The sequence below is a fragment of the Crocuta crocuta genome, unplaced genomic scaffold (assembly GCF_008692635.1).
Source record: "Crocuta crocuta isolate KB4526 unplaced genomic scaffold, BGI_CrCroc_1.0 scaffold237, whole genome shotgun sequence".
Classification (NCBI taxonomy): domain Eukaryota; kingdom Metazoa; phylum Chordata; class Mammalia; order Carnivora; family Hyaenidae; genus Crocuta; species Crocuta crocuta.
In genome coordinates, this window is record NW_027531914.1 from 1,582,499 (window position 1) to 1,595,666 (window position 13,168).

Here is a 13,168-nt window from a genome sequence, read left to right on the forward strand (position 1 = left end):
CATAGTAATCACAGTGTTCATTTTCTAGTTTTCCAACCTACTTAGGTAAAATTACATAATGTAGCAATGAAGAAGTATCAGTATCTAATTCTCAAGATTCTATGGGGACCATTGTCTTTTATTAACCACACAGTTTTTAAGACAAAATTATAATAAAATCACATGACGGAAAAACTGCCGGTAAATGTCTGCCTTTGATTCAGGAGGCTGATAGAAATTAAAGTTTTCTTTCTAAACGGAAACCTCAGAGCTCTGGGTGACTTTTAAAAAATATATGAATGAATTTCTAAATATAAAATAGAGATAATTCAATCTTAAAACTCAAACAATATTGAAAATATTTATTAATAGAAAAAAGTCCAATGCATTTTACAGAATGAAAATGCTCAGTCTTTTCTAATAGATACTCAAAGCTAGCGATCTCACTTTTCATTAATATTTGCTAAAATCTATGTAACAACTTCTAGATTTAGGTTTTTTTGTTCAGGACTAGAGTGACGCCAAAGACCCAAAAAACAGGGATTAAACTAAACTGTGAGCAGCCGTTTTTTAAAAAAGACTACATACACATAAAATAGGATTACACACTTTAATTTGATTGACATGGAGGAAGTAGGGAGGACGGGAAAGAAATTTAGTTTTAGCTCTGCTTTATGCATAACGAGATGCTCCTTTTCCAAAAAGTATACTGAGGTTTTAAAAACCACATTTGATCAGAATACTTCAGGAAAACACACTAGTGCAATCCAGGAAATACACGATTTGCAGAATAGGAAAATCATCATGGGCAATAAAAGATTAAAACGAAAGAAAGCACCTGGGCTTCGAGCAGTTCTAAGGTGAGTATATCTGCAGGAATAGCGTAAATGCTCTTGACTGGCTGCTATGGAAACATGCTAATGAGGATTGGTCCATATCTTAACATTTCTTGAAATATGCTTCTTTGGAGGAATGGCAATGTGGGCTGGGAGTAAAGATGTCCTTTCAGACACCCAGCTTATTGGCCTGGGTGAGAACAACTTTGAGTACTGGCATGAAAGCTGAGGTCTCACTGAAGTTGCTGGTGCTAACTATGTGGGTGTGGATGGTCAATCCTTCTGAGTAGTTTCGCGTTTCAATGCTCCTTGCAATGTTGTGTAAACCATTGATGATTGTGGGTGAAAGCTGAAATACAGGGAGAATCAAGAAAAAAAATTAATTAAGGAAGAAATTCCCATAAACACTGATATTTAAAAGGAGCTTGAAATAAATATTATAAAAAAGCAAATAAACCATTTAGTATTTCTAGAAAGTTACTTAGACCAAGCAACTCTTTAAGTCATAAAGTAGAACCATGACAAAATGAAGTATGTAAGGAAATTATTATGAATTATGAAAATGTATAAGCCAGGTATTTTTTTTATAGAGAAGAAGCCAGATTCCCACCCCAAGCTGAAATGCTAACATCTTCCTCCACTTACGAGCTTTACTTCTTCAATTATTTAAAAAAATTTTTTATGTCTTTATTTTTTTTATTTTGAGAGACAGAGACAAAGAGAAAGGGGGAAAGGAGCAGAGAGAGAGGGAGACAAAGAATCTAAAGCAGGCTCCAGGCTCTGAGCTGTCAGCACAGAGCCCGACACGGGGCTTGAACCCACAGACTGTGAGATCATGACCTGAGCCAAAGTGGGACACTTAACCGACTGAGCCACCCAGGCGCCCCTTCTTCAATTATTTTTAGATATAGTCTCCCACTTTTTAAAAATGTTCCCATGTATATGAAGACGTTTAAAGACTTAATCACAATATCTCAAAGTAAGGACCCTATTTATTCTCAAACCTTGTCTACAATAGAGATCTTGAACTTGTGTCTACCTGCGCATGTAGGGCAATAGCGCTTACCATGTACTCAATTTATCAGCTCTTAACTGTTTTTTGTAATCTTACCATCTTTTAAAAACCATAAAGTCTATAGTTTTTGTCCCCCACTGTTTGGCCTACATGCCAATACTTTTGAGGGAACAATTTATTTTGGACCACACCACTTCCACCGTTACATCAACTTGATTTGGTTCTTGTGAAATAAGGGATGGGACTGATGTGAGGGTGGGGAAAAGAATGTTGAAATGCAAACAACATGGACATATATAGTGAACAGAAGACCAGTTACCCCAGGGCCACTACAAGCCAGACTGTATTTCTACTCTTTGTTACAAGAAGAGTTAAAACTGCACCGCCAGCTGACAAACACATACTCTCTCTCTCCCTACTACCCTCTCATCCCTAATAAATGACATTTAAGACACAGGTAGAGAAAGCCCATTTTATAACTGTCACAATTTTACCCCCAAATGCATTACATATAAGTGCCAGTAAGATGCTCATGAACTAGCTACTAGGAAAAAATGATTATCATAGATCCTTTTTTTTCGCACAAACTTACTGTCTGTTCCCTAAGTTTATCATACAGAAACTCCAAGCGTTTGCTGGCATCATCTAGCTTCCTCTTGGTTTGCTGCAGGAGAGGAAAAACAGATTATGTTATATTTGAACATTAACTTTAATCCAAAGACTTTGCCTTAACTCATTTCATTGACTTTTACACTCATCATGCTGAACAGCTTCATTAAAAAAATTTTTTTAACATTTATTCATTTTTGAGAGACTGAGACAGAGTGCACGCAGAGGAGGGTCAGAGAGAAAGAGTGACACAGAATCTGAAGCAGGCTCCAGGCCCTGAGCTGGCTGTCAGCACAGAGCCCGACACGGGGCTGGAGCCCACGAGCTGTGAGATCATGACCTGAGCCGAAGTTGGACGCTTAGCCGACTGAGCCACCCAAGCACCCCAGCTTTATTTTATAAAGAAACAGAGGCAACTCTGAGCCAGAAACCTGAACAGACCATTAGGACAGAGTTCAGTAACCTCTTAACGGGGGTTGGGGGAGAAGGGTAAGAGGATAAGGGGCTTCCTTGGGGAGCGCGAGATGGCGTAGTGGCGGATTTCAGGTGGACTGCACGCTCATCTGACAAGAAGGAGTGTGCATGTATAACTGCACTGCCCGCAAACAACAGGGGAGCCACCTGGAGGAGCAGGGCGTCACTGTACACCAGAAAAGAAGATCTAAGGACAGAAACTGTAAATTACGGGTGCTAGCAGAGGTGCCCTGGACTCTTATTCCTTAATATTACTTGTACACTTAGTCACATTTGATATGTTTAATTCTGCTTCTTTCTGAGCTTTTAGAACCCCGGGAAAAAAAAGAAAATTACCTTCCGGTGGCTTAAGATTACTAAGACAGAAGTAGTAAAATGAGCTCCTAACTCCCCGCCCCCGTACTAGACGTACAGTGAGAGAAAACTAAAATTAACAGCTTCAGTTACAATGTGATTGACTTAATGACCTATATTATGCAGTAGACTTAGAAGTGACACTGGTCTTCAATATTTACTGAGTGCCTATTATGGCCATGCTTATGTTTCATGGAGCTCAGATTCTATCATGTGGGAAAAAGGTTGTACATGAGGTGGTGATGAGTGCCAGGAAGGAAAGCTAACAGAGTGAGGGGCTAGAAGCGCTGGGAGCGCAGGGCCGTGAAGAGAGGCCGGGCAGCTACTGGACACTGGAGCCGAAGCCTAGAGCAAGTGTGCAGTGAGCAATGCCGACACGTGGGGGAAGCATTCCAGGCAGAGGAGTGCTGACGCGCTCTGGGTATGCTGCAGCACGGAATGTCAGCATGTCACAAGAGGAGAAAGGAAAAGCTCGGAGCTTTCCCCCATTTAGTATCACGTTAGTTGTGGGTTTTTCATACGTGGCCTTTATTATGTTGAGGTATGTTCCCTCTACATCTACTTTGTTGAGGGTTTTTAACCATTAATGGATTTTGTATTTTGTCAAATGCTTTTTCTGCATCTACTGAAATGATCATATGGTTCTTATCCTTCCTGTTGTGGATGTGATGCATCATATCAATTGATCTGTGTTATGTGACTAATTTACATGTCATCCTTGGGCAGGGGCCATGCTAATCTTCTCTGTACTGGTCCAATTTTAGTATATGTGCTGCCAAAGCGAGCAATGATCAATCTGTGAATACCAAATCACCTTTATGCCAGGAATAAATCCCACTTGATTGTGCTGAACGATTTTTTTTATGTATCAAAATACCAACATTATTTTTCACAGAACTAAAGCAAATAATCCTAAAATATATATGGAACCACAAAAGACCCAAATAGCCAAAGCAATCTTGAAAAACAAAAGCAAAGCTGAAGGTATCACAATTCTGGACAAAGCTATAGCATGGTGCTGGCACAAAAACAGACAGATAGATCAATGGAACAGAACAGAAAACCCAGAAATAAACCCACAATTATATGGTCAATCAATCTTCGACAAAGGAGGCAAGAATATGCAATTGGAAAGAGAGTCTTTTGAACAAGTGGTGCTGGGAAAACTGTAGAGCAACATGCAAAAGAATGAAACTGGACCACTTTCTTCCACCATACACAAAAATAAACTCAAAATGAATTAATTACAGAACTAAATGTGAGACCTGAAGCTATAAAAATCCTAGAGAGCACAGGCAGTAATTTCTCTGACATTAGCCATAACATTTCTCTAGGTTTGTCTCCTGAGGCAAAGGAAACAAAAGCAAAAACAAACTATTGGGATTACATCAAAATAAAAGCTTCTATACAGTGAAAGAGACATTCAACAAAACTAAAATGCAACATATTGAATGGGAGAAGATATTTGCAAATGACATATCTGATAAACGGTTAGTATCCAGAATCTATAAAGAACTGACAGAAATATAAAAAACAAATAATCCAATTAAAAAATGGGCAGAAAACATGAACAGACATTTCTCCAAAGAAGACATACAGACATACGGACACATGAAAAGATGCTCAATACCACTCAATCACCAGGAAAATGCAAGTCAAAACCACAATGATATTATCACCTCACACCTATAAGAATGGCTAAAATAAACACAAGAAACAACATCGTTGTTTCTCCTTATGTGGAGAAAAAAGAACCCTCTTGCACTGTTGGTGGGAATGCAAAGTGGTGCAGCCCCTGTGGTAAACAGTATGGAGGTTCCTCAAAAAGTTAAAATTGAACTACCCTATAATCCAGTAATTACACTACTATTTACCTCCAAAACACAAAAACACTAATTCAAAGCAATACATGCATCTCTATGTTTATTGCAGCATTATTTACAATACCCAAATTATGAAAGCAACACAAGTGTCCATCAATAGATGAATGGATAAAGAGGGGTGGTATATATATACAACAGAGTATTATTCAGCCACAAAAAGAATGAAATCTTTGCTGTTTCCAACAACATGGATGGAGGTATACAGTATTACGCTAAGTGAAATAAGTCAGTCAGAGAAAGACAAATATCATTTGATTTCACTCATATGTGAAATTTAAGAACAAACTAGGGGCTCCTGGGTAGCTCAGTTAGCTAAGCATCCAACTTTGGCACAAGTCACAATCTCACAGCTCATAACTTTGAACCCCATGTCAGGCTCTGTGTTGACAGCTCAGAGCCTAGAGCCTCCTTCAGATTCTGTGTCTCTGTCTCTCTCTGCCCCTCCCCTTCTTACACTGTCTCTCTCTCTCAAAAATAAACATAGAAAAGAGAAAAAAAGAAACAGAACAAACTACCAAAGGGGGGAAAAAAGACAAAACAAGAAACAGACTCTTCACTACAGAGAACTGATGGTACCAGAGGGGAGGTGTGTGGGGGGATGGGTGAAACAGGTTAAGGGGATTAAAGAGTACGCTTATCATGATGAGCACCGAGTAATGTATAGAATTGTTGAGTCACTATATTGTACACTCAAAACTAATTGAAAGGAAAAAAAAAAAAAGGAAAGGACAGAGGAAGAGATGAAGCTATCAAGGATAACATTAGAAACTAAGTCATGCAGCAAAATTACTTCCTGGTGTATAAAAATAACTAAAGTGTAGATACGAATACAACCATATTGTAAAAATGATTCCAGCTACTGATTAAAAAATAGACTTGTAAGGCGGGGATCTCTTCTAGTCCCCGCTCAAAGCTAATCTCATCTGGCTACCAGTAGGAGCCCTGCCCAACATGGCAGAGTCAGCTGGATGGAACAGCATATTAGGACCTCTCCCCTAGGTACAGGAAATATAGGAATAGTTTGTCTTTTGTGGTTCTCTTCTGCCCAGGCCTCCTGTGGACCCAGAACGAAGAGGAGATGTTGACCCAGAGAGGAGTCTAAAATCAACAAAAATTTATTGAGTTGGGCTGGGTACATAGTGCCTTCTCAACCTTTCTATTCTGACTCATTCCTGAAGGAGGGCTGGAGTCTTCCTTCATTTTTATTTTTGAATGACTGTGTCCTATTTAGAGGTGTACACAGGGGACAGTGTATTCTAGGCCGTCTGCTTCATCTGCTCTCTGTTCCTAGCTTGGTCTTTCTATCACTTCCAGAATGCTAGGCATGAAGATTTATGTTAACCTTTCCTTGCTCCTGCTTTCCTGACACTTTTAATAAAGGAAACACCTTCCAAAAGACCAGAAGAAAGTTGCACATATTAATACTCAATGTTTGATGAAACAACAAATTCTAGGAGCTGTTTTTCAAGCAGACAAGTGGCCAGTGGCTAAATAAACATACTCAATGTTTGCTGACAGAAATTGAGATTTCATCTAAAACAAGACAGCTTTGTGGAACTTCTGTTGTTGCCAATCTACAGGCATCCTCTAAGTAAACTAAGTAAAATCAGTTGCTTTAACTATGAACATGACTCTAGTATTGAAAACAATTACTTTTAAGATCTTTGCAAGGTTACATATAAGATTATCTATCTACTTTTAAAGGCTTTGAGTAAGCTCAGAAAGAAATCCCAAACCTGAATTTCTTACACATCACGATTCTGTTCTATTTATGTGCCAAACATGAGGTCTGCCGATGAAAGGCAATGCAGCAAAGTGGTCAAGAGCAGAAATTCTGGAGCCAGACTGGGTTTGAATTCTGGCTCTAACCTTGGGTGTTACTTAAGTGCTTATTGTCTTAATTTAGTCATCTGTGAAATAAAGATGACTGAAATCTACCTGCCCTGGGATTGTCGTGAGGATTAAATCAATTTACATATAAAAGAAAATAATTATATTTTTATATGTAAAGCAAACTACACAAGTGCTAGTTTTATTACTATTGTACAAACTTTTGAAGTATCTTGTAAGACTTCATACAATTACAGAAGAGCTCCATAAATGCTTATTTTTTAAAAACATTTTTAATTTTTTTTTTGAGAGAGAGAAATAGAGTATGATTGAGGGAGGGGCAGAGAGAGACAGAGAGAAAGAGAGAGAGAGCGAAGGAGACACAGAATCCAAAGCAGGCCCCAGGCTCTGAGCTGTCAGCACAGAGCCCAATGTGGGCCTTGAACCCACAAACGGTGAGATCATGACCTGACCTGAAGTCGGACGCCTAACCGACTGAGCCAAGCACCCCAATGACTATTTTAATTAAGCAAAATATGAGAAAAAAATACATACAGGGTCTGTGGCCGAGGAGAGGCAGCGCTGAATAAGATCCTCAAATGTGGTCTTTAGAATGAGGTGCTCATCTGGAATAGGTTTCTTGGTAATTTTTTCTGTTGGCAAAGACTGCACATGCTGGAAGAAATAACAGCATAAAATGACTAGAAATGACCAAAAGCTACCTATACACCAACCCCCGAAAATCTGTGATAAACAGAAACTAGCTAACCACCTTGCAGACAGGCTGTACAAATTAACATGTAAAATCCCTTAGGAGAAGTAAAAATGAAAGTCAAATATTTAGTAGAAGGTACAGGCACTCCTCCTACACCTTTGATTTTCAAAAACAGAACTGGATATAAAGAGTTTGATGAACTATGGAACATACTGTTGATCACTACTGTACATATCTGATGGGAAGTAGACTGTAGACCTACATCAGTAGGAAATTAAAAAAAATAAGGCAATTACAAAGCTGGCTAGCTAGAGTGGCTGCTTGCTCTGCTTGTTGGCTCATTTTTGTTTATCTTTGCATTCTTCTCCTCTTTGGTTTACCCTTGGAGGCTGGTAACTGGGCTAAGTTGGTAACTAGTCGAAAGTTAGGATAGAAGAGACCATGATGTTACTAAATGTACAGATAGAAAACCAAAGAAGGGATGTTTAAGTATGTAGGGTTCTGATTTATTAGTAAATTCATTCAAAAAATAGTAGGCAATTATGTGCCAGTCACTGGCTATGTATTTGTAAGCCAGTTCAGGTAAGATCTCAGCTCCCTGGCAGTTTTTAGCTAAAGGAAGGAAAAGAAAGTTTTAAAATGTCATACAAAAAAAAAAAAAAAGTTTACAAACACATCTTAATGAAAGATGTTACTTGAAAAAAAGTAAAATAATAAAATGCCAAAATACCTGTAAAATAGTAACCACATTGCCATTTTACAGCTAGTAAATTAACATTAATGGAACCAACAGGCAATATAACTGCAATTTAACTGAGGGGAAAGCTCTCTTCAGGAAATGACATCAGAAGGACAAGTAGGAGTTAACGGGTTAAACGAGGAAGTGAAAGTGGTCCAGTCGAGGAAGAACATGTGCAAAGGAAGGACCACAACACAAGAGGACAGCAAGGAGGCCAGTGTGGCTGAAGCAGACAGACAGCAAGGAGGAATATGAAGCTGAAGCGCTTCCACACAATGTGAAATAATTTGGCCTTTATCCTGAGAACAATGCTTTAAACAAGGGGGAGACAAGACCAGATGCGTGGATCACAGTCGATGCCTGTAGACCAGTTAGAAGTTCCTACACTGCTGGAGACAGGAAATGAGGGCAGCATGGACCATTTAAAAAGAGTATCGGCAAGATTTGGGGAAAGATTTGAAAGACGGATTAAAGAAAAAGAGTATAAAGATGATTCCCAGGTTTTTGGCTAGATTGAACAGGGATTATGGTGCCATTTACTGAAACAGGAAGCGCCAAAAGAAGACCAGGAAGGCTATGAAGAAGGTTGTAGAAATGTGGAGGGTGCGGTGCCTCGGAGACATCTAGATGGGCAGGCAGCTGGCTATTATGGCCTGGCTGAATACACACATCTGTGCAGCTCTCCCTTTCAATGGCGACTGAGGTTCTGGTCTAGGTGAGTATTGCATGAGCACTCCAAGTCTAAACAAAAGTGAATGGCTGGGTAGCTTCCCCAACTATCATAGACGTGTAATCATAAAAAAAAAAAAAAAAAAAAATTAACAATATACCTTTATAATTTATATTCCTGTGGAAAGAAACAAGACCTCTCATCTCCATCCAAACGCTGGTTTTTAGAACGCCACTTTTAATATTTATAAGTTCCTTAGGCAGAACTCTCTCTTAATGTTTTATTTTTTTTTTATTTTTTTATTTCTAGGAGAGAGAGAGGCAGCGTGAGCAGGGGAGGGTCAGAGAGAGAGGGAGACACAGACTGAAACAGGCTCCAGGCTCTGAGCTGGCAGTCAGCACAGAGCCCGACGTGGGGCTCGAACCCATGAACCACGAGATCATGACCCAAGCGAAAGTCGGACGCTTAACCGACTAAGCCACCCAGGCGCCCCTTCTTTTTTTTTTTAATGTTGTTGTTTTTTTTTTTTTTTCTAGGAGAGAGAGAGACAGCGTGAGCAGAACTCTCTCTTAATAGTAAAGCATATTCTTGTGATAAATACAATCTTTACAAATTTGACTTCAATGAATCAAAGACAAAAACAGAACTAATTTTATACTTTGGGCAGGGATTTGTTTCACCTTCGTATGTTGACTTTGACCCAAACTCTTTACTTCTCACAAATTGATCAAAATGTTCATCTCTGTATGTTTAAGTCTGTTGTATCTGATTCGTCATCATCTAGAACCTTGCCAACTAGCTGTTTGTATGTGAACAGCAACTACAAATTTCTATCTCCAGCTGAAGATAAAGCTGTACATTATTGGCTCATACACGCACATAAGAAGTGATATAACTCGGGGTGCCTGGGTGGCTGAGTCGGTTAAGCGTCCGACTTCGGCTCAGGTCATGATCACACGATTTGTGGGTTCGAGCCCCACGTCAGGCTCTATGCTGATGGCTGGCTCACATCCTGGAGTCTGCTTCAGATTCTGTATCTCCCTCTCTCTCTGACCCTCCCCTATTATGTCTGTCTCTCTCTCTCAGAAATAAATAAAAAACATTAAAAAAAAGAAATGATATAACTCATTACACTTTTATCTTACATTTTAAAGGGAAAGCCCATTGGAAATAGCTTCTGCTTAGCAAGCTTGGCTGGAAATATGGATTCAAGTAATCTTAAATTGTAGGTACTGATTAGGTCAAGTGAACATATTACAACTGTCAAGTTAGTGTAAACATACACTAGCAAATATATAAGCCTCTTCTAGAAAGTCTGTGGCCATGTAATTGAAAATATCCATTACGTGATCAATCTTAAAAAAAAAAAGGGTTACTATTTTTTATTTAGGTTGTCTTAACTGAAACCAAATTTAGATGTTCATTAATAAAGGTGTAAACCTAAAAGTTAACACATTAAAAAAAAAATGAACTCACATAGAGCCATCTCCCCATTCCATTTACACAGATTTATGTTACCTGGATGGTATTTCCAATAGGAGCCCCTGGGGCACCTTCAATATTGGGCTTTGAGAAAGGTGGCAAGCCTGGTTGACCAAGGGGTTGCTGTATGCCATGGAAGGTCTGGCCACCTGGAAGATGTGGCTGTGGAAATGAAGCTTGGCTTGACAGAGGTACAGGAGCTGAAGGTTGTTGCTGCAGCATCTGTGACTGGGGGTCACCCAAAGGGTTCATGATTGGTGATGTGATGGGAACAGGAGGCATAAAGTTTTCAGGTATCTTTTAAAAGATAGAAATAAAAGACATCAAGCATAAGAAAAAAGATATTTCTTCACATTTAAATAAGGTTAAAAATGTTTTTAAATAGAATACTTTTTTCAAATGAAGTTTTATGCAGAATTCTACAGTAAAACATAAAAGTTGAGCTAATTTGTCTCAGACGGGTGGAGAACTCAAAACTGGACTTCTCATTTCCCCTTTGCCTTCCACACTTACCCTCATATTGGGAACCAACACCTGGTGTTTTTGAAAGAGGATCTCATAGTCTAGAGAATTATATCTAGCAATAGTAGAGTCAGATAATGTGTATTTAATGTGACCAGGATGTAATATCCTTTCCTAGATCACTAAGTAGATATTAATTGTCAATTCAATCATATTAAAAGTAGGTTAAATTAAATCCCCGATTATTACTAACCTAAAGTTTGGGGGCTTTTTTTGCTCACTTAGTGCCTCCCAATTTTACTGTCATGACCTCTCCTTACTATATTTGAGGAAAGGACATCACCAAGAGTTTTTTTAAAAGGTAGAAATGTTTGGAGAGAAGGAAGAAAAGAAGAATCTTATCTTCTGCTCTAACGGTGTCAACGGTTACTGACATTTAAACAGTAGTCAGATACAAGATTATTTCTTCATTCATACTGTATGTGATAGACAAAAATAGTCCAAAATGTAATTACCAAATTCATGACTATTGTTGGAACCCTAAAAGACATAAAAATCACTGGAAAATTTTGTTTCCTGTTCTTTGAAAGAAACCTGTTAGAAATTTACATCTTTTCTTCTTCTTTTTTAAATGTTTACGTATCTATTTTTGAGAGAGAGATAGAGAACACAAGCAAGGGAGGGGCAAAGAGAGGGAGACACAGAATATGAAGCAGGCGCTCTGAGCTATCAGCGCAGAGCCTGGCACTGGGTTCAAACTCACAAACAGCGAGATCATGACCTGAGCTAAGGTCAGACACTTAACTGACTGAGCCACCCAGGCACCCCTATATCTTCTCTTCTAAAGGGAGTTAGATTCATACCACTGTACTGTTTTTAACTTTTTTTCCTTCCCTTCATGGAGAAGATGCAAGTTGAAATGCACTTTAAACCTATCAGTCAGTAAGCTTTGCCTTTAAAAGGATCAGTAAAGGATGGTGTGTTCCAGGTGGCTACATGATTAAAGAACATCTGTAGGCAACTGGATAGATATCTTTTTCTGGTACCTTCTTCTTCTTGGGTACTCTGTTCAAAGCTGGAGGATCATTCCAACCATTCTGAGGACCTATAACAGATAATAAAGAGCAATTTCCTTTAGAATTCTGAAAAGAGGAAAACTAAATTGTATCCATCGTACAGTACCTTCAAAATCTGCCTTAGCTAAGCTGAGGATAACTATCACAAAAGTTTTACCAGCTCAACTGTGGGGATCACTCTGTAGCCCTTGACTCACAAACTCATTCCTTCGAATAGTCACAAGGTGTTGGCTTAGTAGGCAAGATAACTTGACATTATTTCCATTGAAAGTGAAAGAGCTAAACTAAATTTAGGGATGGTGAAGTGTTTATGTCTATGACGGTTATGTCTCTGAAGGCTGGTGTATAACCTTCAAAGATGAGTTAAGAAATTATCTTCTAATAAAGAAAAAATAAATCACCTAAGTCTGCTAAAAAAAAAACAAAAAAAACCCCAACAAAACACCTTGATGTATTGAGCATATCAAAAAGAGTAAAAATAACAATCTCCTACTTCCCAAGAGAGTCATTCAATATAAGCAATTGAACATAAGCAAATTATCCACATGGCAGGAAAGTGTTAAAAAAATACAGGTTCCAACTATACAACACAGGCAATTTTCATCATCTTTCCCTTCAGAGTTACTTATAAGGTATAAAAAAGCATTCAAATATCTGTGATAAGATTTTTTTTTAATGCCACACATAAAAAATTCCACATTGGCAGCAAATATAAAATTAAACTGTCAACTCTAATCTCCCCCCCCACAAATCTTCATCTCAAAGTGAAAAACAGACATCAGTAGCAGAATTCAAAGTATCTTAATGCCAGTATCTTTAAAAAAAAACATGCCAGAAATAAAGATAATTTTGAAATCAAAATATAATCATTTTACATTTCATTGAATTTTGTGTATGTGTATATGTAAAGACCAAAAATTACTCCTCTTTTAACAAATTAAACATTCTTTCAGTATTTTACCTTTTATTTGTTCTATTGATATCCGTGATACGAAATCACAACAAAATTTAGACGAAAGAACCTGTGATTCATTCATAATGTCA

General features: G+C 38.3%; 1 protein-coding gene and 1 non-coding gene across 16 annotated transcripts in view; both read right to left on the reverse strand.

Annotated features, from left to right (window-relative positions):
- Window positions 1–575: 575 nt before the first annotated feature.
- Window positions 576–13,168, reverse strand: part of SEC31A (SEC31 homolog A, COPII component) — a 72,567-nt gene continuing 59,974 nt past the window's right edge. For all 15 annotated transcript variants that reach the window (XM_077774771.1, XM_077774758.1, XM_077774764.1 and 12 more), the window contains 5 exons: window positions 12,095–12,153; window positions 10,623–10,883; window positions 7,536–7,655; window positions 2,423–2,494; window positions 576–1,164 (listed from right to left, as the gene is read on the reverse strand). In XM_077774771.1, the coding sequence (XP_077630897.1) occupies window positions 985–1,164; window positions 2,423–2,494; window positions 7,536–7,655; window positions 10,623–10,883; window positions 12,095–12,153 (692 nt within the window). In that variant the 3' untranslated portion in view covers window positions 576–984. The remainder of the gene's footprint in view (window positions 1,165–2,422; window positions 2,495–7,535; window positions 7,656–10,622; window positions 10,884–12,094; window positions 12,154–13,168) is intronic.
- Window positions 3,949–4,055, reverse strand: LOC144240473 (U6 spliceosomal RNA). Its single transcript, XR_013337737.1, has one exon. It is a non-coding gene; the product is annotated as a U6 spliceosomal RNA (small nuclear RNA).